General features: G+C 35.6%; 1 protein-coding gene across 1 annotated transcript in view; it reads right to left on the bottom strand.

The window, feature by feature from the left end:
- AHI1 (Abelson helper integration site 1) overlaps nucleotides 1-27,353 on the bottom strand; it is a gene marked incomplete at its 3' end in the record, with an annotated part of 214,518 nt that overhangs the window by 73,012 nt on the left and 114,153 nt on the right. Inside the window, 1 exon segment of the mRNA XM_079716741.1 lies at nucleotides 18,446-18,501. Within this exon segment, the coding sequence (XP_079572867.1) occupies nucleotides 18,446-18,501 (56 nt within the window).

Here is a 27,353-nt window from a genome sequence, read left to right on the forward strand (position 1 = left end):
ACTAAGAAAACAACTCAAGTAAATACACAAAAAGAAAAATGGATTTAAATTGGTATATTAAAAATATTACTTTAATCAAAAAAAGTGAGTAATGAAAGAGGAAAGCAGCAAAAAAATACATCAGACATAAAGAAAACAAAACAAAACTCTAGACTTAATTCTATCTTATCAGTAATTAAATTAAATGTAAATGGATTAAGCACTCCAAATGGAAAGCAGAGATTATCAGAATGGAAAAAAGACATGATCAAATCATCTGCTGTCTACAAGAGGAACATTTTAGATTAAAGGCACAATAAAGTTGAAAAGGATGAAAAAGATATGCCATATAAACAGAAACCAAAAGAGAGCTGGAGAGGCTATTCTGATGCCAGGTAAAATATAATTAAAGACAAAAACTGTCAGTAAAGATAAAGAAGGACATTTTAAATGATAAAAGGGTCAATCAATCAGGAAGCCATAAATAAGTATGAATATATATGCACCTAAGAAGCCTCAAGATACATAAGGCAAAATGGACAGAATTGAAAGATGAAATAGATGATTCAACAATAGTTGTTGAGACTTCAATACTCCACTTTTTATAATGACTAGAACTAGGCAGATCAACATGGAAACAGAAGACTTGATCAACACTAAAAACCAGCTAGATCTAATAGACATCTATAGAACACTCCACCTAATAAAAGCAGAATGCATATTCTTCTTAAGTGCATGTAGAACATTCTCTAGTATAGACAATACGCTAGGCTATAAAATAAGCCTTTAAAAAAAAAAAACCCCTGAATGACAGAAAGTATGTTCTCCAACCACAATGAAATGAAAATAGAAATCAGTAACAGAAAGACAACTGCGAAATTGTGTCGAAATTAAACAACACACTCCTAAATACCAATGGGTCAAAGAAGAGAATACCAGGGAAATTTTAAAAAGATAAATGAAAAGATAAACACAACATACCAAAATGTATGGGAAGCAGCAAAAGCAATGATCTGAGGAAATTTTATAGCTGTAAATGCTTTAACTGAGAAAAATCAGTCAAATCAATAAGCTAACCTTATACTTTAAAACTAGAAAAATAAAACTAAACCCAAAGCAAGTAGAAGGAAGGAAATGATAAATATTAGGATGGGAATAAAAGATAACAAATAGAAGAAGAATAGAGAAAATTAACAAAACCAATAATTGGTTCTTTGAAAGATCAAGAAAATTAACAAAACTTTAGCTAGACTGACCAAGGGTGGTGGAGTGGAAGGTAACACCCAAATTAATAAAATCATGAATGAGAGAGAAGATATCACTATTGGCCTTAGAGAAACATAAAGGATTATAATGGAGTGCTATTATCAACTGTATGTTAACAAATTAAATAGCCCAGATGAAAGGGACAAATTCCTAGAAAGAGACAACTTAAATGTGACTGAAGAAGAAGATGAACATCTGAATAGACCTTAAGAGTAAAGAGACTGAATTAACAATTTAAAAAATTTCCACAAAGAAAAGCCCAGGTACAGAATGCAGCATTGGCAAACTGTACCAAATGTTTAAAGAAGAAATAATGTCAATCTTTTACAAAACTCTTCCAAAAAATAAAAGAGAAATGAACACTTTCCAACTCATTCTATGAAGTCAGTATTATCATGATCCCAAAGCTGGACAAGAAAACTACACACTTCTTATGAATACTGATGTAAAAACATCAACAAAATATTAGTAAACAGAATCTACAACATATAAAAAGGATTATACGCCATGACAAGTGGGATTTATCCCAGAAATGATAGTGTGGTTTAACATATGACAATCAGTCTATTTAATAGACCATATTAATAGCATTAAGGATAAACCCCACATAATCATCTCAATAAATACAGAAAAAGCATTTAACAAAATCCAACATCCTTTCCTGATAAAAACTCTCAACAAAGTAAGAATATAAGGGAACTGCTTCAACCTGATAAAGGTTATTCACAAAAGCGCACAGCTAACAACATACATAATGGTCAAAGACTGATAGCTTTTCCCCTAAGATTAGGAGCAAGAGAAGACACAGACACTCACCCTTGCTATTTCAACACTGTACTGGAGATTCCAGCAAGTAAATTAGGCAAGAAAAAGAAAGGCATCAAGATGGAAAGAAAGAAGCAGAACTATATTCACAGATGAAATGACCTTGTGTATAGACAATCTGAAGGAATCTACAAAAAATCCTCCAAAACATCTTATAGAAGTAGTAAACAAATTCAGTAAGGTTGCAGAATACAGGTGAATATAAAAAAATCAATTATATTTTTATACCTGAGGAATGAACAATCTGAATATAAAACCAATTCCATTTACAATATCAAAAAGAATAAAATACTTGAAATAAAAGTCTAAGACTTACATACTAAAAACAAAATGTCATTGAAAGAAATTAAAGTAGACCTATATAATTTGAAAGACCCATGTTACTAGATTGGAAGACTTAATATACTGTTAAGATGAAAATCCTCCATTTTGATCTACAGATTCAACATAATCCCTATTAAAAATTTTGCAGAAACTGAGAAGGTGATTTTAAGATTCATATGGAAATGCAAGGTACCTAGAATAGAAAAATAATCTGGAAAGACAATAAAGCTGGAGGACAAGCTCTGCTTTTAAAACTTACTACAAAGATACAGCAATTAAAAAGTGGATTACTGACATAAAGATAGGCAAATGAATCAACGCAATAGAATTGAGAGTCCAGATATAAGCCCTTACATTCATGGTCAACTGATTTTTGAAAAGGGTACCAAGACCATTAAATGGGGAAATAATAGTCTTTTCAATAAATGGTGCTGGGAAAACTGGATAGACACATGCAAAAAAAATAAAGTTACATCCCTAACTCACACCATATATAAAAATTAACTCTAAATGGATTATAGACCTAGAGGTAAGAGCTAAATGTATAAAGCTCTCTGAGAACACATAGAAGTAAATCTTTGTGACCTTAGATCAGACAATGGTTTCTTAGATATGGTAACAAAAGCACAAGTAACAAAAGAAAAGAGTAGAGAAATTGAACTTCATAAAAATTAAAAAAAAATTTTGTGCTTCAAAGGCCATGATCAAGAAAGAGAAAAAGACAATCTACAGAACAGGAGAAAAATATCTGCAAATCACGTATCTGATAAGAGACTTGTATCCAGAATATATAAAGAACTCTTACAAGTCAATACTAAGACAAACCCAATTAGATATAAATAATATGAATATATCTATATTATATCTATATTTATGTATGAGTTACCTAATTTATACAGTTGATTTTATATAATATATATTTATATGCTATATTCCTGGCACGTGGTAGGTATACAATATGTGTCAGGTATAATTATTATTATTCAACTCCTAGAGTTCTTTGAGTTATCACAGAGGAATGGTGTTTTAAAATAAAAATATTTCTATAGGACACCCGCAACTATAAATGTGATCCTATTTTCCAAATTAAATGTAGATGTGCTAACTTCAACTCCATGTCTAAAAACAAAACTGTATTGCTACCCTTAGTATAATAAGATCTGATTCTCATATATACATACATACATAAATACATAACACAGTCATTAAAATATATCCTATTTATACAATTATATAGTAAAACATAATTTGCCCAACTAGAAAATGGGCAAAGGATTTGAATAAATTATCCAAAGAAGATATACAAATAGCACTGCAAAAGATGTTCACATCATTAGTCATTAAGGAAATGCAAATCAAAATCAGGAGATACAACTTTTCACTCAATAAATTGGCTATAATAAAAAAGACAGCAACAAGTGTTGGTGAGGATGTGGAGAAATTGAAACTCTCATACTTGGCTGGTGGGATTGTAAAATGGTTCAGGCACTTTAGAGAACGTTTTGGCAGTTCCTCAAAATGTTAAATACAGAGTTACTATGTGACACAGCAATTTCACTACTAAATATACACCCAAGAGAATTGAAAACCTATGTCTACACAAAAACCTGTATGTAAATGTTCACACAGCATTATTCATAATAGCTAAAAATGGAAGCAACTCAAATGCTCATCAATGAATTAAAGGATAAATAAAATGTGGCATATCCATATAATAGACTATTATCCAGCCATAAAGAGGAATGAAATTCTGATGCATGCTATGACATGGATGAACTTTGAAAGCATGCTAAGTGAAAGAAGCCAGATACAAAAGGTCACGTATGATATGACTGCATTTATATAAAATGTCCAGAATAGGCAAATCCACAGAGATAGGAAGTAGATTAGTATTTGCCAGGGGCTAGGGAGAGAAGGCAATGTAGGCGGGTGGGTGGCTACTACTGAGTATGGGATTTCTTTTTGGGGTGAGGAATATGTTTTAAAATTAGACACTGATGATGTGTACAAAACTATGAATATACTAAAACCCAATGAATTGTAGACTTTAAAAGAGTCTACACTTGCTATGTGAATTATATCCAAATAAAGCTGTTATAAAAAAAGAACATCATAGAAATTATGGTTATGGAAGGTGAAGTTAGTCAGAATAAAGGAACAAATACAAGCAAAAACACAGAGCTGGAGACCATAACGATTCATGTCAGAGAGGGGAGTCTTGATTCTGGCTATAGAAATGGACAAAAGAGGTGAGACTGTGGAAATATAACAGAAGAGGAAAGCAATACATGTGGTACATAAGAGAAATAGATAAGCTTAATATATTACCAAGGTTTTGTCAGTAAGAACTAAGCAGTTGGTAGTACCAGTGACAGAAGATTAAAGTGGAAAGGCCCAATGTAAGTCCCAGGAAAGACAGGAATTTTATTGAGCTGTACTCATTTTCAGGTTCTTTAGTTCCCAAGTGGTTAACAGCCTAAGTATTTATTATGAAGATTTTTCTAGTAGAATGGAGAAATAAAAGAATAATTAAGATTAGAAACATCAACTGAGGAGTCATTCATGCTTAGGTACCAGCTGACACTTGGGTGTGTACAATGAGTTTTACAAGTAGGTCTCAAGGAGGAAGGGACAAAGCCCAATCACCTCATTCTTGGGTGATACAATTACCTTTTCATTCCTGTTCTTTTTAGTCCTGTTCTTCAAACAGCTGTCTGTGGCATGTGGGTAGCATAGTTTGAAGTGTAACAGGTGCTTGTAATTTCCTTTCTCAAGGTCACAGGTGACTGCCAGTGCACTAGAAAAACCACAGCTTCTGGGCCCCTTTCTTCCCACCAAACCCCAAGATCCCCTTCTCACATCCAGATTACTCTCTGTTACTTATGTGTCTTTAACCCACCCCACAGCTTTGAGAAGTGAAGTGCCACTATTCTGAGGAAATCTAAGACTCTATCCACTAACCCCAAACCATATCTGATTAAAACTCCTTGGTGTGTGGATGGGATGTTTTCCAAGAAAAAAATTCTGCAACTGGCTTTCTTAGATAACACCCATGGTAGATGGTGAAGAGGGAGGAATCTGTATTTGGCTGTCCTGCCCTCAAGGTCTTCATGACCCTTCTTGGCTGTCATTCTGGTCAGCCCTACCAGTATTGCTCAGTTGTCTACTCTCTTCATTACCACCCCTGCCTAATGCCATTACAAGATACAGTGATGATACAAAGATCAGATGAGATAATACACACTATGAAGCAGGGTTTTTAAAACTAAAAATTGTTTTTTTAAGTGTTAATTGCTGTTAATATTATCTGAACTGCTCCCAGTTTCCACAGAATCTGCCTTGTGCCACTGAGTGACATTTGCGTTTAATGGTTTAATCATGTAAACTTATTCTGCTCTTAATATTTTTGGCTCATCTACCATAATGCATTAACACATACAATTTAAATGTTTCTAAAAGACTCTTAAAGACCTTTTATGTTTCAGTTTCCCTACTGGCGAATGATGATGATGATGGTGGTGGTGATGATAATAATGATGATGATACTTTTATCATATAGAATTATGACATTCATGAGATATCCTACATAAAACACTTTGCACAGTGCCTGGTACATAGTGAGTGCCCAATAAATGTTAGAGGTATGATTGTTATTACTCAACTCCTAATGTTCTTTATCAAAGAGGAATGGCGTTTTGTAGTAAAGTATTTCTGTAGTACTATAAACGTAACCATATTTTCCAAACAAAATATAGATCTCCTAACTCCAACTCCATTCTGAAAAGAAAATTTATTTCTAGGTTTGGCAAGATAAGCTTTGAATCCATAAAGTGCCCTCAGAAAAGTCTGCTCATGTTGCCATATTACCAGGCAGAGATATGGTGACAAGAAAACTTTATGAAGTTTAATTAAAAACACAGGAGCTTCATTCCCTCTAGGGATTCATCTTACTTACTCTTTATGCATTAAACTAATCTGTGACCCAATAGTGTGGTTATACCAAGAGGTGTCTGCATGACTGGCTGCTGCACTACGACCTCTGCCGAAGACTGATCTCTGGGGACGCTGAGAAGATGGCAGGATAAAGGGCATCACAGGAAGAAGAGACCTGGTAAACTCGTGCAGATTTATCAAGGTAAGAAAAGAATCTATGGAACATCTGGAGTGGCAGATGGTAAATGCCCATCCAGGCAGGAAGAACAGAGGACTAGTTTGATAACTTTTGATTAAATTTTCCCAAAATGGAAAATAATATTCCATAAAATGATGAGTCTGAAAAGTTTTTCTAAATAATTGCTTCATTTTATGGCATGATCAACTCAAGTTTTGGTTTCTGCTATGTACTATATTCAGTGCTTCCTTACAGGGATCAAATTTTATATTGATTAAGCGGAAAATTTCAAGGAATCACTAAATCTTATTTTAAAAGACAGGTAAGTAAATGCTTTGCTAAAGGACAATGCAATGTAACGTTGAAATTGCTTTTAAACATTAACATCCCCCCCAAAAATGACTTTTATTTATAAGGCATTTTGTTGATAAATAAAAACTTAAATTGACCACATGTAAAGAAATTGTCACCTTTTTGATTTTGTTCATTGTTCACTATTTTCCTCATGTTGTGAATAAAGACAATAAATAAGGGGCATTATAAAATTTGTTCATGTTACAGAGTTCATGAGTGAGTGACCGTGGCTGAAAAAAATCAGCATTCAAAAGAAAAATGAGTCAAAAATAAACTGATGAAATTCAACAAGGATAAATGGACCACTGCACTTAGGGTTAAACGGTAATAGTGGAAAGCTGAGAGATTACTGTGTGCTAGACACTGTACTCAGTACTGGAAACAGCACTAATGAGGTGGGTACTATTATTATCTCCATTCTAGAGATGGGGATACTGAGGCACAAGTAGGTAAATAATGGGAAGACAGGTCTTGACAGTAAATCTTTAAAATATCAAGAAGTTATGGTAGGTCATAATTCAATATCAAACACAGTATGCAGATTATAGAAACCAATAATATCACTATTTTTCATATCACAATTAGAATATTAAATCTAGTTCTGGATGTCACCTTTCCAAAGAATATGAACAAACTGGACGGAATCAGTATAGATTAAGTAGAAGAAAATGGATAGAATTAGTCTAAAAAAGAGAATGTCAAGATGAAACAGACACTCTCAAGCATCTCAAGAGCTGTGTTTATAGCAGAGGAATTGATTTGTTCTATAATGATGTAGAAGCAGAGTAAAACCAAGGTACTAATCATTTGTAGGTAAAGCAAAAAACTTGAGTAATTAATGAAAACACAGTGTTTCTAAGGTAGAAGTAGTTTTTTCTTTTCCAGGAAAGAACGTATCCACAAGCAAGGGGACTTCTTTTTGTAACCAGTGACACATCCTTCTCATATGTTGAAGCTAAATGACTAAAAATGTGTAGAGATTAGAAGTGTCTCAATACGCTTATCAAAATATCCCATTATTAGCAGATAATGTAGTCCTTGGCAAATGTCAAGAACTCCAGAGGCTCTTAGGTAACATGTTAATTAAAAAGAAAAGAATTTCCTGGCTCTATATTTACCATCTGTGTGACCCTAGTGAAGACTCTTCACTTTTCAGTGCCTCAGTTTCATAATTTATAAAATGGGGATAATAATACCTATCTAAGATTATACAGATGAAAAGAAAGTAGATATAAAGATACACTGGCAACATGGTAGGTATTCAATACATGTGTATCATTGATGCTCACAACCAAGTTAAATAATAGTTTGATATAATTATGATTAACTTAGAAATTCAGGATCATTATGAATATTAGTAATATAATAGCTAGTAATATTATGTGTAAGGTATTGGACAGTTCTCAGACTGCAGTGCTGAACAAGAACATGGAAAACCCCTCTTTTAGTGGTGTTTACATTTTCCGAGGGGAGACAAAATTCTATACTTTTTTATAGGCCTTTCTGCTATAAAGTCTTGCATTCTGTAGAATGAGGCTTATGAAAAAAAAATGCAGTTGTTGCAGACTACTTAAAATCTATGGAACTTGTAACTAGGGTGCTGAAAGTAACTAACAATCCTAATCAAAGTACTAATGTGGTATTAAATCTTTGCTGGCATCTGTACCCAGCATTATGGTTAAGTCAGGTCCATGAAAGAATTTCCTTTCAATAGAGACCAGTTTATCAAAATTAAAAACCCCATCAGGTTTTAGATTTCATCAAACAAAACAATTCTTCATTTGTATTAGCAGTTCTTGAAGCTACTAAATTAGACATTAGCAAAAGGCATTTCAGCTTTTTTCTAAAATGACTCAGTCTTTCCATTTGATTATGGGAAAGCCTGCCTCTGATGGGTTTAAACTTGTAACATACATAGATAAACCTTCTGCAATCTTATTGACATCATTCATCTATTTATTAACTGCGCATTGGCTAATTTGCATTACAGAAACACAGACTGTACTTACAATGACAGTAAGTACTACTCCAAAGAAACAGGTTAGGGGGTGAAGTAAATGTTTTGGGCGGGGCATATCACCACCTCCCCTTATGGCACTTAACAGAGCTCCTGCTTTCTGCCTCCTGTCTTCCCAGTTTAAGTTCCTGAGGAAACAGACTCCCTTCCAGCACTTGCTCTTTTTGCTGCTCTCAGGGGAAAAAATGACCAAAATAATTCCTCTGGAGTCAGGTCTCATGGGAACCACATGTTCATACATTTCACTAGAGCTTGACTAAGGAAGTACTTCAGCTAGAGTCTAAAATGGAATGATTTTAATTTCTTTAGTTTTTTAATGCTTTAGATGTACTGTTTTAGAATATTTATGCACTTTTGAATTGTTCTTGATTCATAGTTTTGATTAGCCGATTCCTCAAGTTCCACCAGTTTGTGTAACTGAACATGACTTTATTTGTGTTGGGAAAGATAGTGAAAGAGATTGAAATGGGCAAAAAAGATTACTGGTTGCTCTTTCAATAGAACCTAGGCAGCCAGACCAGTGCCCTTCCTTTTCCCCACTGTACTGCACATGCTCTCTAACCCCTGCTGGCTAAATTACACAGTTATCTGAACATCATAACCTACTGCTTGGCATCATTTCACCAAGCCCTGGGCTTATGAAGGTGGAAGAGATTTGGTCTGTAGTGAAAGGACTTAGTTTTTGATCTACTGAAGACAACTAACCCATGTCTACTAATTAAGCAACATGAAATTTCCAATAGCAATGGTGGTGATGGGCATTTGTTAGTCGACCCGGTGGACACAACTGCCATGTGTATAATATATGGGTGAATTCTAACTGAATCCTGAGAATAGGAAGAATGAGAGAAATGATGAGTGAGCATTCAAGCGATGACTACCAGAAATTTGCTTAGTTTTTCTTCTTTAATATGTTGTCCTGGAACAGTAAGAGCAGATGAAAAAGACCCAAAGTAGACCTAAAAGATCAACTTCTTCAACTTTCCTAATTTTACCAACTAGAAAAGTTTTTTCAATACTTAGTAAGGAATCTTGCTACAACTGCCTTTCTCTACTCCTTTGTCTAATGCTAAAATACGGTGTGCATCCTTCTCCCCATTTATGTTCCTGAATTTCTCCTTCCTTCTGAGAAATTTTTTGAAAGTAATAATGTAGCATAAATACTAAAGCTTAATTTTTCACTTTTGAAGAGCACGGAAAAAGAAACATTTACTTCACTTTCTATATAGAGTCCTTTCATGGCAGCCCTTTTGGCCAAACATTACTTTCTTTTGTGAAATGAGTCAGCAATATACACACAAGGCTAAGTTAACTGCTATTCTATTTTCCATCCTCCTCTCATGACAGGTTTCCCGAATTGCTTCCAGTTCATCATGTCTCCTAATGTTACTATCTAGCTTCCTTTCTCCCAAACTTTTCTGACTACCTATGATGGCACAAAACCTCCAGTTAGACTCCCTTGGCTTCCAAGATGCTACACTATTCCTGACTTCCTATGTCTCTCTTTTCTGTCTGTCTTCTGTGAGGGCTCTTTTTCCAACCTTCTGAATATGGACATCCCTGAAGTCCAGTCTAGCTCTTTGTGCTTATTTCTTTCTAGAGTTTCAGCCTATATTCACTGATTAATTTAAGCTGTATCTACTGACAGTCTATAAGCAATGGTGACTAAAGCAGACATGGTCCCTACTTTCATGAAATTTACATCCATTCTATCGAGGAAGACAAGAGATAAACATGAAAATAACTGAACAAAAAAAATTACAAATTGGGTTAAGTATTAAGAAGGAAAAAAAAGGTGCAATAAAAAGACTAAGTGGGGGGCTTCCCTGGTGGCGCAGTGGTTGGGAGTCCGCCTGCCGATGCAGGGGACGCGGGTTCGTGCCCCGGTCCGGGAGGATCCCACATGCCGCGGAGCGGCTGGGCCCGTGAGCCATGGATGCTGAGCCTGCGCGTCCGGAGCCTGTGCTCCGCAACGGGAGAGGCCACAACAGTGAGAGGCCCGTGTACCGCAAAAAAAAAAACTAAGTGGGGAGTATCTACTTCAGATAGAATGGTGAAGGAATATCATCCGAAAAGCTGACAGTCCCTGGGATCTAAAGAAAAAGCCCATTATGAAAAAGGGGGTGTATATTCCTGGCAGAGAGACCAAATGTTCAAAGCTGATAGGTGAGTAGGAGAAAGGCTGGCTGTGTTCCAGAAACTCAGAGCAAAGAGTATCATAAGGTGATGCTGAAGAGGTAGGCAGAGACCAGATCAGGCAAGGCTGGCCTGGTAGGCCCCAGGAAAGGGTTTGGGTTTTATTCTACAAGTAAGGAGAAGTTATTGAAGAGTGTTAATGAGGAGAGGGATAACCCATTCTGACTTATATTTTAAAAAGATCACTCTGCCTGCCATGACTTACAGAATCGATGAATAAAGGGATCACACATTTAGGACTGCCCAAGACAATCCCAGTTTATATGCCTGTTGTCTTGGTGTAACTGGATTTCTGCATCGACAGTAGGAGACAGTCACAATATGCAATAAATAAATACATAAACACACTTTAAAAAATGAAAAGAGAGGGGCTTCCCTGGTGGCGCAGTGGTTGAGAGTCCGCCTGCCGATGCAGGGGACACGGGTTCGTGCCCCGGTCCGGGAAGATCCCACATGCCGTGGAACGGCTGGGCCCATGAGCCATGGCCACTGAGCCTGCGCGTCCGGAGCCTGTGCTCCGCAACGGCAGAGGCCACAACAGTGAGAGGCCCGTGTACCGCAAAAAAACAAAAACAAAACAAAAAAACAAAAAAACAAAAAACAAAATGAAAAGAGAAAAAGAAAGAAGGTTGGTCAAGAGGCACACAGGTCATTGTGGCAACCTTCATCAGATTCCCTTGTTCCTGGTGTCCTTGCCCTAGCTGGGACCCTGGGGTCCTCCCTTTGATTCTTGACCTCAGGCTTGGGATATGTTCTTGTCCATATTATCTGGCCATCTCTTGTGGTGAAATAATATTCAATATCTGGTATACAGAAAAATATTGAGTGGAATGTGTCTCAACTCATTTATCCCTCACAACAATCCTTGAGGTAGGTATTACTCTCACTTGCAGACAAAGAGGTAAAGAATCCTGCCTGAAGTCATATGGAGTAAAAGTGGCCAAAGCAGGACTTGAAGCCAGGACATCTGGTCTGGACTCAGTGTTCTTAAGCCCTCTTCTAAAATTACTCCTCAATGCGAGAGACCTAGACATGTTTAGGGAACTACAAGTAGCTCAGAGTGGCCAGCCTCGAGTATTGGGGAAAAGTTGGAAATAAGTCTACAAAGGTAGCAGAAGGCTTCCGACCACATGCTAAATAGCTTAGCTTTCAACTGGTAGGAGATGGGGTGCACCACAAGACCTTTAACATATGATCATATTTATGCCTTGGATAAATAACTCTGTGGAGAACGAATTTGGGAGGTGAGTTGGAGGAGACTGGCTCCTGACTGAGCTTCTTCTAAAGACTGGATATCTGCCCCCTTCCTGGACGGGGCCTTTGGACACCTGTTGTGAAGAGTCTGCTTGCCTTCCACTTATAATGATACACAGGACTTCCCACAACCGAGGTCTGAGGCTTCTGACCACTGGATCTCCTTTCAGGACACCAGAGCTGTTCAGTGTGGCTCTATCAAGCACAACAAATTTAGATCTTCAAACTCATCCTCTTTTCTGAGGTTCAAGCCTATATTCTCAGTTCTCTACTGAACATTTCTACTTGTTCATGGCTTCTGGTTACCTGAAATTTAACATGTCTAAAATTGAATCTATTATTCTCTAAAAATCATCCTTCATCCCTATTTTTTTAAAAATCTGTTAACAGAGTCATCATTCTCTCAGTAACCTATGTCTCCAGCCATCATTTACCTCTTTTTCTTTTGCGTTTCTATCATCAGTTCCAATTTCCAAATCTTTCTCATAAGCATACCTCTATTTCCATTTCCATTGCCCCTTCCTTATTCAGACCGTTAGCACCTTGAATGTGGATTATAGTAGCTTCACAGGTCATTTACTTTCTTCTAATCTCCACCTACCTGCAATTCCATGAGCTGCTTTTATTTTAATTTTTTAAAAACATTACCCCTTGATCATCTTATTCTTATGCTCAAATGCCTTACTGTTGCTTATATTGATAAAGTCTTAATTTTTTACCTAACATCCAATGATCTTTATAAATCATGCCCAAATTACCTTTTCTTAATCTATCTCATGTTCTGAAATGCTCTGCTTCAGGCAAACTGTCTCCATCTATAAACTCTGTGTACTTTCCTTCTACGGTCTTCGGTCACACTGTTACTCTGGTTTAGAACATCCTATTCCTTTTAAAATCCCATCTGTCCTTTATGATCCAGTTTAGCACCTTCCTACTCTAAACAGCCTTCCCAAATCACTACAGCCCTGGGAATTCCTAAAGCACTCACGGCCCATCCCACATTCCTATACTTGATTACAAGCTGCCTTGTTGACATGACATCTGTACTATATTGCTCTGAACTTTTATCCATTTCATGTATTGAGATTTAACTATTTACAGTTCACTTTTCTAACTAGACCAAGAGCTGCTCAAAGACATAAAGCATGTTTTATACTTTTTTGTATTTCTGCTTTCCCCCATACCACTCCCACACCTACCCAGCACTTGATACTGTACTGTCCTATGGGCACCGTACACCTAATGTTTGCTGATAATTTAGAAAATAAATTCCTATTATGCCACTCTTATGTTATAGTCCTCCAGTAATATGACACTTTCAGAATTTTAAAACTTTCTCAGGTAGAGAAATTTAGCAAAGTCAGAAGAGAACTGGGGGAAAAAAGTCTGAGAAAAACAAATGTCAGCAGAGTATGCTAATGGGAAAAATCAACATAAGCTTCATAATTTACAGTATCTGGAGAAAAATTATGTGCAAATGCTTAAGAAAATGTTATATTATGGATAACTCACAAGTGGTCTTAAAAAAGAACCAATTTTGCATTTACATTTGAATTTCAATAGAATTGCTCTGAATTGCTACTTTATTGATAAGTGAAAACAGATTCTTTTATGACAAGTTATAAAAGCTTATAGTTTATCAGTTCCCTCTCCACCCTGCAATTGCCTTCAGGAAGAGATTGGCCATAGGTTCTATTTTATGAGTTTTATAGGGGCACATTCACCCTAGTTTACATACTATGAATTCCCGGAAAATTCTATAGATTGGCTGTCCCCCAACAGTATGTTAAAATGTGAAAGACATATTTTATGTAAACATATGTATAAATTTATTAAACTAATGTGAAATAATGCAATATGTAGCAATCTTGTGAACCTAGAGTGGGCTAAACAATGATAATAATCTAACAACAGAAACAACTCAAAATGTTGTAGAATGAATATCATATAATCCATAATCATATAATCCCAAAGAGGCTCAGAATAAAGTTTAATTTGTATGTACATTTATGAATATGTTTACTGTTAAGGGCAAACAATACCCCAAACATCTCAGATATATTTTCATAATAATAAAACACTCTAAAACACAGTAAAGTTTACCACTGACGAAAAATCATGTGACAAAAATTTATCAATCAAGCCCTTAGAAAACCTAGAAGGAGTGTAACCGCAGAATGAATGAACAGCTTGTTAAACTGGTCTTATAACAATGAAGAATAATGAACCAACATTTAAATTTCCAATCAAGCTAGGATATTTTAATTCTTAATAATTTATGCAACACTTTAACAGATGGCAAAAGTGTTCCATAACTGGTATAATTCTGATGAGACAGGCAGGAGTTTGTTTCAACCTGCTGTGGTAGATGTGTAGACCTCTACGAAAACATAAGCTATAATCTTATAAACTGACAAAAAATCTCTTTGTTAAAAGAAAATTTGTTCTCACTAGTGGGGGTTGTGGGATCACTGAATAAAATAAGAAGAAAGAAATAGTATTAGTTAGGGTTACAGGTTTGGAATGCAGAAGCTTTACAAAAATGATTGACTACAATAGGCTATGTTGATGTTATTTGAATTTTATCGTACCAGTTTTCACTGGAAGAGATTCAAAAACAGTTCTCCTCAAATCACTAAAAATACTTTATATATTCAACATGGCTTACCATGTTTTAATTCCACCAGAAAATAGGAAAAGCTATGGGAACTGCTGTGCATATGACTGTACATTAAAAGGCAGGTATGTTTTAACTAAGTCCTTCGTGTAATAACCTAAAGTAAGAAAAGACCAGACATGTGGGTGGAAGACTTCCTTATGCTAGTTGCTATTTCTCTTTGGTTTGCAAATAAGTCCTCCATTTAAAGTAACTATGGGACTCAAGCCTATGCTGATTTAACTATTAACTTACTTTTACACCTGCCTTTCAGGGTTCAGACAATGACCTCCAATTAATCTGAGTCTGATATTATCCTTAACTTGCTGGAGGTTATAAGCAGGTGCAGCAACCAGCTCTTAAAGTGGCATGATCTAATTATCTTCATGTAATCTAATATTATGATTGTATAATGTCTTATTTGCTTTTCCTATAATAGTAACACGACTGAGTGAATACCATTCAGCCCAAAAATCAGTGAAAAGAAAGCCACATATTTATGCATCAAATCTGAGCTAAGACATTAGGTATAAAGAAAATGAAAGAAAATCTGTAATACATGAACAGGCAAAAAATGCTACCTATACAAAGGAATAACTATCAGACTGATTTGAATGTCTCTCCTGAAATACTCAATGACAGAAGGCAAAAAGATGATCAATTTCCACTATGTTTTGAAGGGAAAAGGTTATATTCAAATAATTAAAAGCCCTGGCAAGCTGTTTTATGCAAAGACAAATGAGAGATATTTTAAAATATGCAGATTCAGGTAATATAATTCTCAATTTATACTTCTTGAAAAAATAACTTGAAAATATACTCTTAGATATGAACAAAATTAAGAGCTCTGAATGCAAAAAAAAAGTGATTATAGCCAGTTAAAAGGAAGGTTTGATTCTTTTTGGTGAAGGGGGTCATGCCATGTGGGGATATTCTGTTTTGCTTTCTATTGAAGGAAAATCAAAGATATGGTATTATTTATGTCAAAAAGAAAAAAAATTCCAAACAAAAAATTAAAATTCATGTAATAAATGACAAAAAAGGGAAACAAGTAAATTAAAAAGAGAGTGGGAAAGAACACAGAACCAAGGGACAAAAGGGGTTTTGTTCTCAGGCTAACCTATATTCACTTAAATAACACTACTGCATCCCACTATAATGCTATAGGATCAAACTATCCTCTGTAACCATATATTTACAGAAAAGTTCATTCCAACCTGAAACGTCAAGAAACACATCTTTCCCTGTCATAGAAGCCTAAGAAAGTCTTGCTTCCCTCCCCTGCTGAATAGTCGTAAGTAGCATCTAGCACTCTCCTAGACCCCAGCCATTCATGGTAGCACTTAGAGCCAAAGGAATTGTAGAGAGGTAGGCTGGAAACTGGTGGCTAAGTATGAGGACAAGAGTCATTCAGAGCCTCAGCCATTCTGAAATCCTGGCCCACTCCCCTTCTATTTTTTTTCTCAGGCCCAAAGAGTCTCTCTCCTTTTTAGCCAGTATAGTACAAAGTTTGAACTCACAAATATCCCACTTTGTAAAACTTTTAGACTTTTTCTTATTTCTTTTCTCTCTAAATATTTTCTTCTCTTAAACCCTTTAGGGAAAATAAGGGCACACTGACACAAAGGATGAAAATTAGGTAAAATTATATTTCTGTGAAAATCAGACTTTATCTGTCCTGGGGCCCAGCAGAGATTGGGTAATGAACAGACTTGTGATTCTATTTAGAGGTTACGGAGAAAGGGCCAAGGTTAACTGTCAGCAAGCTGGGGAACTATGGGGGAGAGGAGAAAGGTTGTTGAATATGCTTAAGTCGTAGTAAAGAGACAGAAGGAGAAGAGCTCAGAAAAAGACATCAGAAAGGAAGACTGGCTCAAGTCAAACCTGGGGATCTAATGAGTGTTAGGGCAGTGTCTGTATACACCAAGTATTTTAAAACTTATCAACTATACAGAGTAGAAATGTTATTAATATATTAGGAGCCACCATTTAATAATCCAACTGGGAGAACATAACCAAAAAACAACAACACCTAAACTATTATGCATTAAATTTTGTCCCTAATTCACAGGAGTAATTTCGAGATCAGGGCTCTACTGTAAATTTTGTTCATGCCATTATTTCTCATGATTTCATGAATATTTGGTTCTATTATTTTATGATTTAATTCACATGGGAATCTGACATCAGCCTACAGGGTGAAACAAAAAAACCTGGCAGGTTACACTTTTCTGAGTTCCAAAATGTACAAAACACTCAGAATGTAAACAAGGCGCTGCAGGAAAGCCTACAGGAATAAAATAAATTTCAAAAGTATATAAAATAGTCAAATGAGTAGATTATTCAAATACCTTTAAATAATTAATTTTCCATAATTGCTAGCCTTCCATTTTAATATTAATGAATAAAATTTACATAATGTTACGGCCATTCTTTTAGCATACTTACTAAAGGATAACTGGAACACACACACTATGTCCATGTACCTTTTTATGACTATGCTAATGATTAATTCCTTAAACACCAGTCATTTCTGAAGCCCCAGGTATTAAGTTAAAACACGCTGAATCAATTATATGGATTTATAACAAATAGAAAAAATGGAGTCAGTTTGTCCGTGAGGAAAATATTAATTATCAATAAAATTCAAATATAGTTTAATACTTTTTTATTTTCTTAAAAAAGGTATTACTAAATCTTTCTCACAATAGGAAATGCTGAATTGTACAGAGTACTTGAAAGATTTATTATATAGAAAGGATAAGAAACAAGAATATGCTTAGTGAAGAGATATACTCTAGTTTATTTCTTGTGAATTTTTCAAGTGGGAACCAGCAACTGAAGTGTATTTCATACATACAAATACTATATACAGAGATTAAAAGGGAAATTTATTTGTCTTCATTCTATATTATTTTCTATAATTATATTTAATATAGTAAATATATACTATAATTATTAAATGCCTTTCGTTGTCTGGTAGTAATAGTAGTGGGGTGAAAGATTAGATTTCACTTTTATAATAATAAGGCATAGTAATCTACAAGAGAAATGAAGCATAATGGCCTACTTTCACTATTACAAAACATTCACTGTAAATAATGATGCTAGTGCAGAAAATAACACTCATTTTTACAAGGGTGTAAATCAATTTGCATAAAGATTTACAGTACTTTATCAAAAGTATAAAGTATTTTAAAATTAAATACCATTCTATTCGTAACATTAATATAAACAAGTACCTGTAAAAATGATACAGCATCTTATTTTCCTATATCTTAGTAAAAATTCATAGGTTATCTTGATTAATTAGAAAACATAAGGTTAATTTTCTTAAAGGGATATAACTCTTGGCAAAAGGTAGGTTACAAGAGTTTTCTACAATGGCATTTTGTGTCACTATAACCAGTCTTATATTGTGCCTTCTTAACAGTTTTAACAATGTAGAAATAGATTGCCTTACCGTTGGTGCTGTATCTACATGGTGGTTACAAGGCTTTCTTTCTATACTGATAATCCCTGTGAAATGAAAAGATTGTGAATATTTGCTTATTATACCTATACATTTTATTTTGAAAACATTTATGTCAGCAAGACATGACTCCTACAGCCTACAAGAGAAAAGCCTCACTTGGATGGCAGAATCCTTTAAAGTGGTATCATGAATTCTTTGGTCAGAAACAGTTGGAGAGTTTGGCTAACTAAGAGACCTGACTCAAGGTGAGCTAAGCCAATTTCCTCATTCAAGTGGCATCCAGCAATAGCAGAAGATGTGCTCTTATTCTGTTCTCAGCTCAAAAATTATACCATTATCTCCCTCTGCTACATTTCTTCAATGAAAGTTTTGCTTCTGTCTTGAGGTCATCAAGTTTTCATAAAGAAATATCACAAAGTCTATGAAAAGAATCGCTTCCTTATTTTCTCAAAAACAAAAAATAAATCTATTTGAATTTCTCTTTGATCATCTGATTTCCTACTATGATACAATCGGCTATCTATTCAATCACCACAGAGTACTGAAGAAAAAAAAGTTCCCTTGATTCTCTGGTTTAAAATGACAATATAGACTGCTAACCTTGAGAAAAATCATTTTATCATGTATAGATTTATCTTTTTGATCCCCATGTCCTCTACTGCATTTCTTTGTAATAAACAGCTTCTGAGGATGTAACACATTGCACCTCATCTGTAAAGATACTGGTTCAAAATCAAGCTCAAGTTTAAAATGAACACAGGTGTGGCTCTCATTTACTTTTCAATCTCTGTCAATCAGCAGACCAACATGTGAATAGTTAACATGTGAGTAGTTTAACAGTTTGTTAAATAACGCTAAAAGCTAACCACGCAGGGGTGGTTAGAAGTGAGAATTGCAATGCACTGTTAAGAGCAAACAGTACAATTCCTAGTTGAAACAAAACACTAGTTTCTCTCATTTATAGGCATTTAACTCATTTTTTCTTAAAGTATAATAAATGAGATCAACACAACACAATCACTTTTTATCACTTTTGTAAGAGTATATTCAAAATGAACTAAGTACTGTGAAACAAGATTAAAAAAATAGTTTTTGTTTCATTTAAAAATACTCTCCATATGTATTGTTAGCCAGTGAAGTGTAAAGCACTATACTACCTGTATTCAATCAGCTAATATTTAGTTGTAAGTGGCTATTTGGCACTCAGTGATAAAAGATAAATTATAAAGGATAAATTATGATTTCTGACCTTAAGAGTCTAGTAAAACAGATGTCCTTTTTTGGAGAAATACTATACACCAAATGAACAGTTCTGTCTTAAATGTAATAACAAAGTCTTTAAAGTAATTTTGATGGAAAGACATTTTTATTCTTAGATAACACTGGCCTTGAAAAGTTTTTTTTAAAACCCAAGTAACACATATTTGAAAATATTCAAATAATGCTGATCCTTATTGTTAAGACTTTACACTGAAGTATACAGAACTAATGGTGAAATCCTCACCTCCTCAGCCCTCATGCTCTCACAACCCTCTCTAGCTGCAACCGCTAAAGTATACAGAACTAATGGTGAAATCCTCACCTCCTCAGCCCTCATGCTCTCACAACCCTCTCTAGCTGCAACCGCTAAGAATAGTCTGGCACGACAGACACACTGGCTTTAAAATGAGAGTGGTCATACCACGGGGTTCAGGAATTAGCAACAGCTTACATATGTGTTCTCACTACTATAATCTGACTGCCATAAAATAGGCCTAGGCTGACTACTGTTTTTAAAATTCTTATCCAATTAGAAAGTAATTTCAAAATGATGAAAATTAAAAAAACTAAAAAACCCCCAAATCTACATTCTTAGCTTATGAAAGTACAAAGAAAAAAATTACATGTTTTACAGTTTCAACTTCAGGATAAGAATGTGGTGAAAACTAGAATTTTAAAATGAATTTTCTAAAGATATTGGGTTGGCCAAAAAAAGTTTGTTTGGGTTTTCCCATAACATCTTATGGAAAAACCTGAACGAACTTTTTTTGGCCAACCCAATATAAGCTTAGTTTTAAATTTAGATTGCCTACTGAAATAATATCATTTAGAAATACAATCATACATGTTTGTTTAAGCTTTCAATAGAGAATATACAGAAAGGAATAAACTTAAGGAAAAGCATCCCCAAATATTTTGCTATTTTAAGTAAATTTTACCAAAAAAAATCTATATTTTATTTCCCTTGTATCTGATCAAACATTCCAGATGTTTCTGTGAAAAGTTATTTCTTGGATGGGATTGACATTTAAGTTAGCAGACCTTGAGTAAAGTAGATTGCCTTCCATAATGTGAGTGGGCTTCATCCAACCAGATGAAGGCCTGAAAAAAGACTGACCTCCCCTGAAAGAGGGAATTGTGCCAACAGACTGCTTTCACCAGGGTATGTCCAAGTGTGTCTTTGTTATTATTAATCTTTCTTGGGACTTGATAGCCCTTTAATCTGCAGAATCTTATCATTCTTCTGCTCAGGGAAGTTTTATTCTGCTATTTGTTTAATTCTGCAGCCCATTTTATTTTTACCTTTATAATTTTTATCTTTTGATAATGCCACTTAATCTTCTAGGTGAGTATCTTCTTTTTCACTTTGTCTAATGATTTTAAAATCTGAAATCATGTTTATTTCCTTTCCAGAGGCCTACGAAGACTAAGGCAAGAGGGATGGCAAACGCTGGACAGTATCTCAGAAGATGAAGTTTTTTTTTTTCCTGGGATCTCAGAGGCAGTGTGTCAGGCAACGTGTGGGAATGGGAGGGCTGTGTCTTCCTTGGTGCTGAGCAAGGAGCTGTGCATGGAAAACAGGCCTCTTCTCAAGGTGTGGGCAGAAAATGGGTTTTCCAGAGCTCACTGAGGGCTCTCAGCCAGCAGAAGCTATAAATCCTCTGGGTAACTGGCTATTATCTGTCAGTTTAATGTTTGTAGTACATCAAGGGCCTGGCAGATCCTATGGACCACAATGGTCCTTAAACAGAGGCCTATACGCCCATCCACCTGGAGGAGTTTGCTTCCAGGACTGGTTACTGGGAGATGGCTGTAAACTGCAACTGATGAGACTTGAGAGGAGAAGCTTAATCCTGTGCCTTAGCACAGGGGTAACAGTTGCACAGGTTTGTTTTCATTTTTTTGCTATAGTTCGGACCTCCAGCAGAATAGTTGGGACCACAACCATGAGCATGCGAAGAAAATAAACTCTGGTAAGGAGTTTCAGTAACTTGAAGATCAGCAAATAACCTTATACGACTGGTAGTGCCACTGATAACAATGGAAAAATTAGAGAATCTCTTAAATTAAAATAAAACAAAACAAACAAAACTTGACAACTATTAAGAATTTTAAGATAGCTAATTAATAAACAACAAAGATAACACCACTTTAAAGGGAGGAAATAGCAGCTTTCAGAAAGTAAGTCAGAAGATGGGTCACACAACCAAGGAGCAGCAGTACCATTACTGAAACCCATGCATCTAAGTCACAAACCTCCAGACCCATTTGTGTGCTTGTCTAGCCCCTGTGGTCAGGATCTGATTTAATTCACTTTTGTATCCATAGTGCCTGGTCCAAATGCTCGAAACACAGAAGGTCCTCAAGAGTTAACTCAAATATTAACTGAATGAATTAATCTATGCCATATCCACCGGGTTCATATTCTACAATGCAGTGTTAACTGTGTGTATTAGTCATCAGAATGTTTGAATTAATGTTCTAGGACTCTTTTTAAAAACATTAATTAACTACTTCCTTTGGTAATGTTTCTAAACCTACTATAAAATTGAAATGTATTATTTTAAAATTTTCCTAATTTTCCAGACATTAATACACTCTGGAGAAGATAATGAAGAAATTTTATGCTTCTTGGGAGATGCTTTGGGTATTTTACTTTGTGGAAAATCAGAACATGACATTATACCCCACTTGTACCTGACTGATTGGAACAGCAGAATTATATATTTTTTAGTTTCCTTAAACTCTACCAACCTTCAAGTCAGGACCATGATCAAAGGAAAGAAAGAAAAAAGATGATCAGATTTATTGCAAAAACAAAGCAGGCCAAACAAAGTGCCAAATTCTGAAGCCAGAACATATATCCAGCAATCTTATGTATCATCACCAAATGATTATGGGCAACTCACAAAGCACAAGGCATTGTGCTAAGGACAGGAGAACCTCTCTCCTTCCTTCTATGAAACTTTCTAAAGAGTTATTTGTTTTAGGCAATACTATAACTATGCATCCTAATTGAGTTTTGGAAATTGCCATTAATCTCTATATGGGGCACAGGGAGAATTATGCTTTGATTATCTACAGCTAGGACAAATGAAATACAATTTATTATATTCCAGTAAAACACAGAATTTTAGAAGGCAAAGATCTTTCCTTCCAAATTCAATATAAAGATGTCTGTACGAAAACTGCAAGCCCTTCTCAAGAATTGGAAAAGAAGTAAAACTGTTACTCAGATAATATAATTTATACCCAGAAAGTCCAAAAGAATCAATGCTAAAACTAACACAACCAATAAGAGAACTAATAAATCAGAAAGTCAGCATAATATAAAATTTAATATATAAAAATCAATACCCTTTACATATTCAAACAACCAGTTAGAAGATATAATGAAAAAGCATACCTCATTTATAAGATTATCATAAAAGAGAAAATACTTGAATAAATACAAAAAATACATAAAACAGTATGAAGAAAATGTAAAAATATTTCTGAAAGACTTAAAAGTAGTCTTGAACAAATGGAAAGACATCCCTTGTTCTAAGACAATGTAACAGCACATAAAGGCCAATATTCTCTGAGATAATATATGAATTTAATGTGATTTCAATAAAATAGTTTTTGCCCCAGCACTAGACAAGTTGATTCTAAAATTCATATAGAAGACTATGCAAGAATAGCTAGAAAAATCCTGGGGAAAAAAAGAGTGATGACTGAAAATAAATACTAAGTATCAATATATATTGTAAAAAGTCTCTGTAATTAAAACAATGTGGGGATGACACATGAGTAGACATGTAGATCAACAGAATGTATTAAAATGCTCAGAAAAAGATCCAGGACTAAATATAGCAACACCAATAGCGGGGCAACCTGACATTATATACCACCTGATGTGATGCAAAAAAGCACAAATCACTTACTGTATTCTTGCCAAAAAAAGTCTGGCTTGGATCTAATCATGATAAAATAGACAAAATCAAAACAGTGGATATTCTACAGGACAACTGGCTCAGGCAGACTCTTTAAAAAAGTTAATGTCATGAAAAACAAACAAAAAAGATTCGAGATTAACTGAGATTAAATGAAATTAAAATGACATAATGACCAATATAAGTGCTAATCTGGACTGGATGCTGTACAAAATAGGTAAGCAAATAAAAAAATTACTTAAGACATCTTAGGCACAATTAGGAAAACCTGAATATGAACTGTTTATTAAATGGTATTATAGTATCATTAGTTTTCCTAGATGTGATAATGGAACTATGGTTATTTAAGACAATGCCCTTCTTGTTGGCAGATATATGAGTGAAATTTTAAAAGCTAAGAAGCAAATGTTGTGAATTTAGAAGTTTCATTTTACCTCCTTTTTTCAACGTTTTTGTGGTTTTAAAATATTTCAGAATAAAGTTTGGGAAAGGAGTGTAGGCCCTTAATAGACTTTTAGTGACCATATAGTAGGCAAGCAAATTTTCAGTGGTTTTGAAAATTGAAAAATCTTCCATATAAGCAGAGTAAACAGGTTTAAAATTCTCACTGAAAAAACTTCTCAGCATTATTTAAAACAAAGAGCCAACAGAAAATCAAAACACTCACTCTGGATTGATTAGAACACCTTCCTAAAAATGAGAGAAAACTCCACAATTAATGCATGAATGTATTTATATTTGACATGCTGATAGCACCACTCAATAAATCTACTGTTTATTAAAAACAATAATTTTAATTATAATAATAATTATATTATATATAATATTAATATTATTATATATAATAATAAAATTACCACCCTGTTCAGAGATATGAGTTGTTTATAATCTCTACTATTAGACTTTGTTCCTTTATAATCAGGGAAAAAATACATTCCAAAGAACAATTTATTTGTATAATATATCCTGACTCTGGAGCTACTCTGTAATGTAGTCAAAGACTGACTCTGGCAATTATTAGATATGTGACTTGGGCAAGTTATTTATCCACTCTATGCCTTCATTTCCTTATTCAGTACAGGGGAAGCAATATGTATCTCACTGGCTGACGGGAGGGTTAAATTAGTTAATTAATATAAAAAATACTTCAAATTATACCTGGCCTACTGAACGCTGAACATAATTGATATATATTCAGAATGTTTATTTTGATTTTAATGTTTAAAATATCTGATCCAGAAGGAGATCAAGATGGCAGAATAGAAGGATGCTGAGCTCACCTCTGCCAATGAACACATAAAAAAAAACCATCTACACGTGGAGCAATTCTCACTGAAAACAAACGGGAGACTGGCAGAAAGACTCTCCTACAACCAAGCTTGTAAAGAAAGATCAGAGTCGAGTAGGAAGGGAGGGGAAGTGATCAGGTTGGGACCTGTGCTCCAAGGAGGGGACACAGAAGAGGAGGGGGATATCAGGGGCTCAAAGATCCTCCCTGAAGAGTGAGGGGTTTGAACCACATCTTGGGCACCCCAGCCCTAAGGTTCAAAACAAGGAAGATGGGTACCCTTAGTGGGTTTGAAAACCAGTGGGACCTAAAGGAGGACTGTAAGAAATCGAGACTTCACTCATGCAGAGTGTGCACGTGCTTGCGTACTCCCTGAAAAAGGCAGAGGAAGTAGATTAAAACTGCCCGGGGCTGTGGCCAGTTTCCCACAACTGGCTCAGTGCATGACCCATCCTGCACCAGGTGCCTGCTCCAGCCCCTCTTGCTCTGGTGCAGCTCCTTCTAGGGCAGAGGTGCTGATGCTGAGGAGAGTGGGCTCTTGTAGGGGTTGGAGCCGGCTTGGACCTGGCACTGCATGTGAACAGGGTGAGGGCAGCCATGGCTGACACTCATGGAGGCAGCAGATCAGGAGTGGTCTGCAACTCTGACTGGTGTGCCATGACCATCCCAGCATGTGCCCAAGGCTGGGTGTCTGCTCTGGCTCCTCTTGCTCCAGCACTGTTCTCCTCTGGGGAGGAGGTGCCATTGCCAGGAGTGGGGAGAACACATACTTAAAGGGAATGGAATAAGCTCGGATCTGACCCTCAGGGCTTCTGTTCCACCTCCTTGGGACCCACCCCCACCCCGATATGGTGGTGATGCCTAATGAGCACAGGAAAAGTCCGGGCTCACACCTGGCTCTAGCTCTAGCCCCTCCATCTCTAGCCCCTCCATCTCTAGCCCCACCTCCCACCAAGGTGATAGCTGCCAGCACACCCTCGGGGAAGGCATGACCCTTGCTCATTTCAGATCCAGCTCTAACATCAAAGCCACTGGGCACATGCAGACTACATAGGATGCTCCCACACAAGAACACCTCTTCAAGAACACAATAGTTAACTGTTTCACCTAATTTCATAGAGACATAGAAAGTTAAACAAAATAAGAAGACAGAAGTTTTTGTTTCAAATGAAAGAAGAAGAAAAAAAATCCTGAAAGAACAACCAATGAAACAGATAATTTACCAGATAAAGAGTTCAAGGTATTAGTAATAAGAATACTAACTGGGGCTTCCCTGGTGGCGCAGTGGTTGAGAGTCCGCCTGCCGATGCAGGAGACACGGGTTCGTGCCCCGGTCCGGGAGGATCCCACATGCCGCGGAGCGGCTGAGCCCGTGAGCCATGGGCGCTGAGCCTGCGCATCCGGAGCCTGTGCTCTGCAACGGGAGAGGCCACAACAGTGAGAGGCCTGCGTACCGAAAAAAAAAAAAAAAAAAAAAGAATACTAACTGAACTTGGGAAAAGAATAGATGAACAGGTGAGAATTTTAGCAAAGGACTAGAAATCATAAAAAGGAACCAGTCAGAGCTAAGGACTACAATAATTGAAATGAAAAACATACTAGAAAGAATTAACAGCAGACTATGTAATACAGAAGAATGCATAAATGATCCAAAAGATAGAACAATGGAAATCATCCAATCAGAACAGCAAAAAGAAAAACAAATTTTAGAAAATGAGGACAGTTAAGGGACCTCCAGGACAATATCAAGCATATTAACCTGCACATGGTAGGGGTCCCAGAAGGAGAAAAGAGAAAGGGGTTAAAAATATATTTGATGAAATTACAGCTGAAAACTTCCCAAAGCTGAAGAAACAGATTTCCAGGTACAGGAAGCACAGAGTCCCAAACAAGATGAACCCAAAGAGGCCAACACCAAGACATATCATAATTAAAATGACAAGAGTTAAAGATAAAGAGAGAATTTTAAAGGCAGCAAGAGAAAAACAGTCATATACAAGGTATCAAGCTTTCAGCTGACTTTTCTGCAGAAACTTTGCAGGCTGGAAGGCAGTGGTATGATATATTTAAAGTGCTGAAAGGGAAAGACCTACAGTCTAGGATACTCTACCCAGTAAGGTTATCACTCAGAATTGAAGGAGAAATAACTTCTCAGACAAGCAAAAACTAAAAGAGTTCATCAATACTAAACTGATCCTACAAAAAGGGTTAAAAGGTCTTCTCTAAGTGGAAAAGAAAAGGCTACAACAAGAAAAGAAGTAAGAATTTATAGGAAAGGAAAAATCCCACTAGTAAAGGCAAATATATAAGAAATGGTATGGATCAACCACTTAAGCTAGTATGAAGATTAAAAGACAAAAATTGTAAAATCAACTATAACTACATTAAACAGTTAAGAGATAGACATGAAAAT

Source organism: Hyperoodon ampullatus (genome assembly GCF_949752795.1).
Source record: "Hyperoodon ampullatus genome assembly, chromosome: 12".
Classification (NCBI taxonomy): Eukaryota; Metazoa; Chordata; class Mammalia; order Artiodactyla; family Ziphiidae; genus Hyperoodon; species Hyperoodon ampullatus.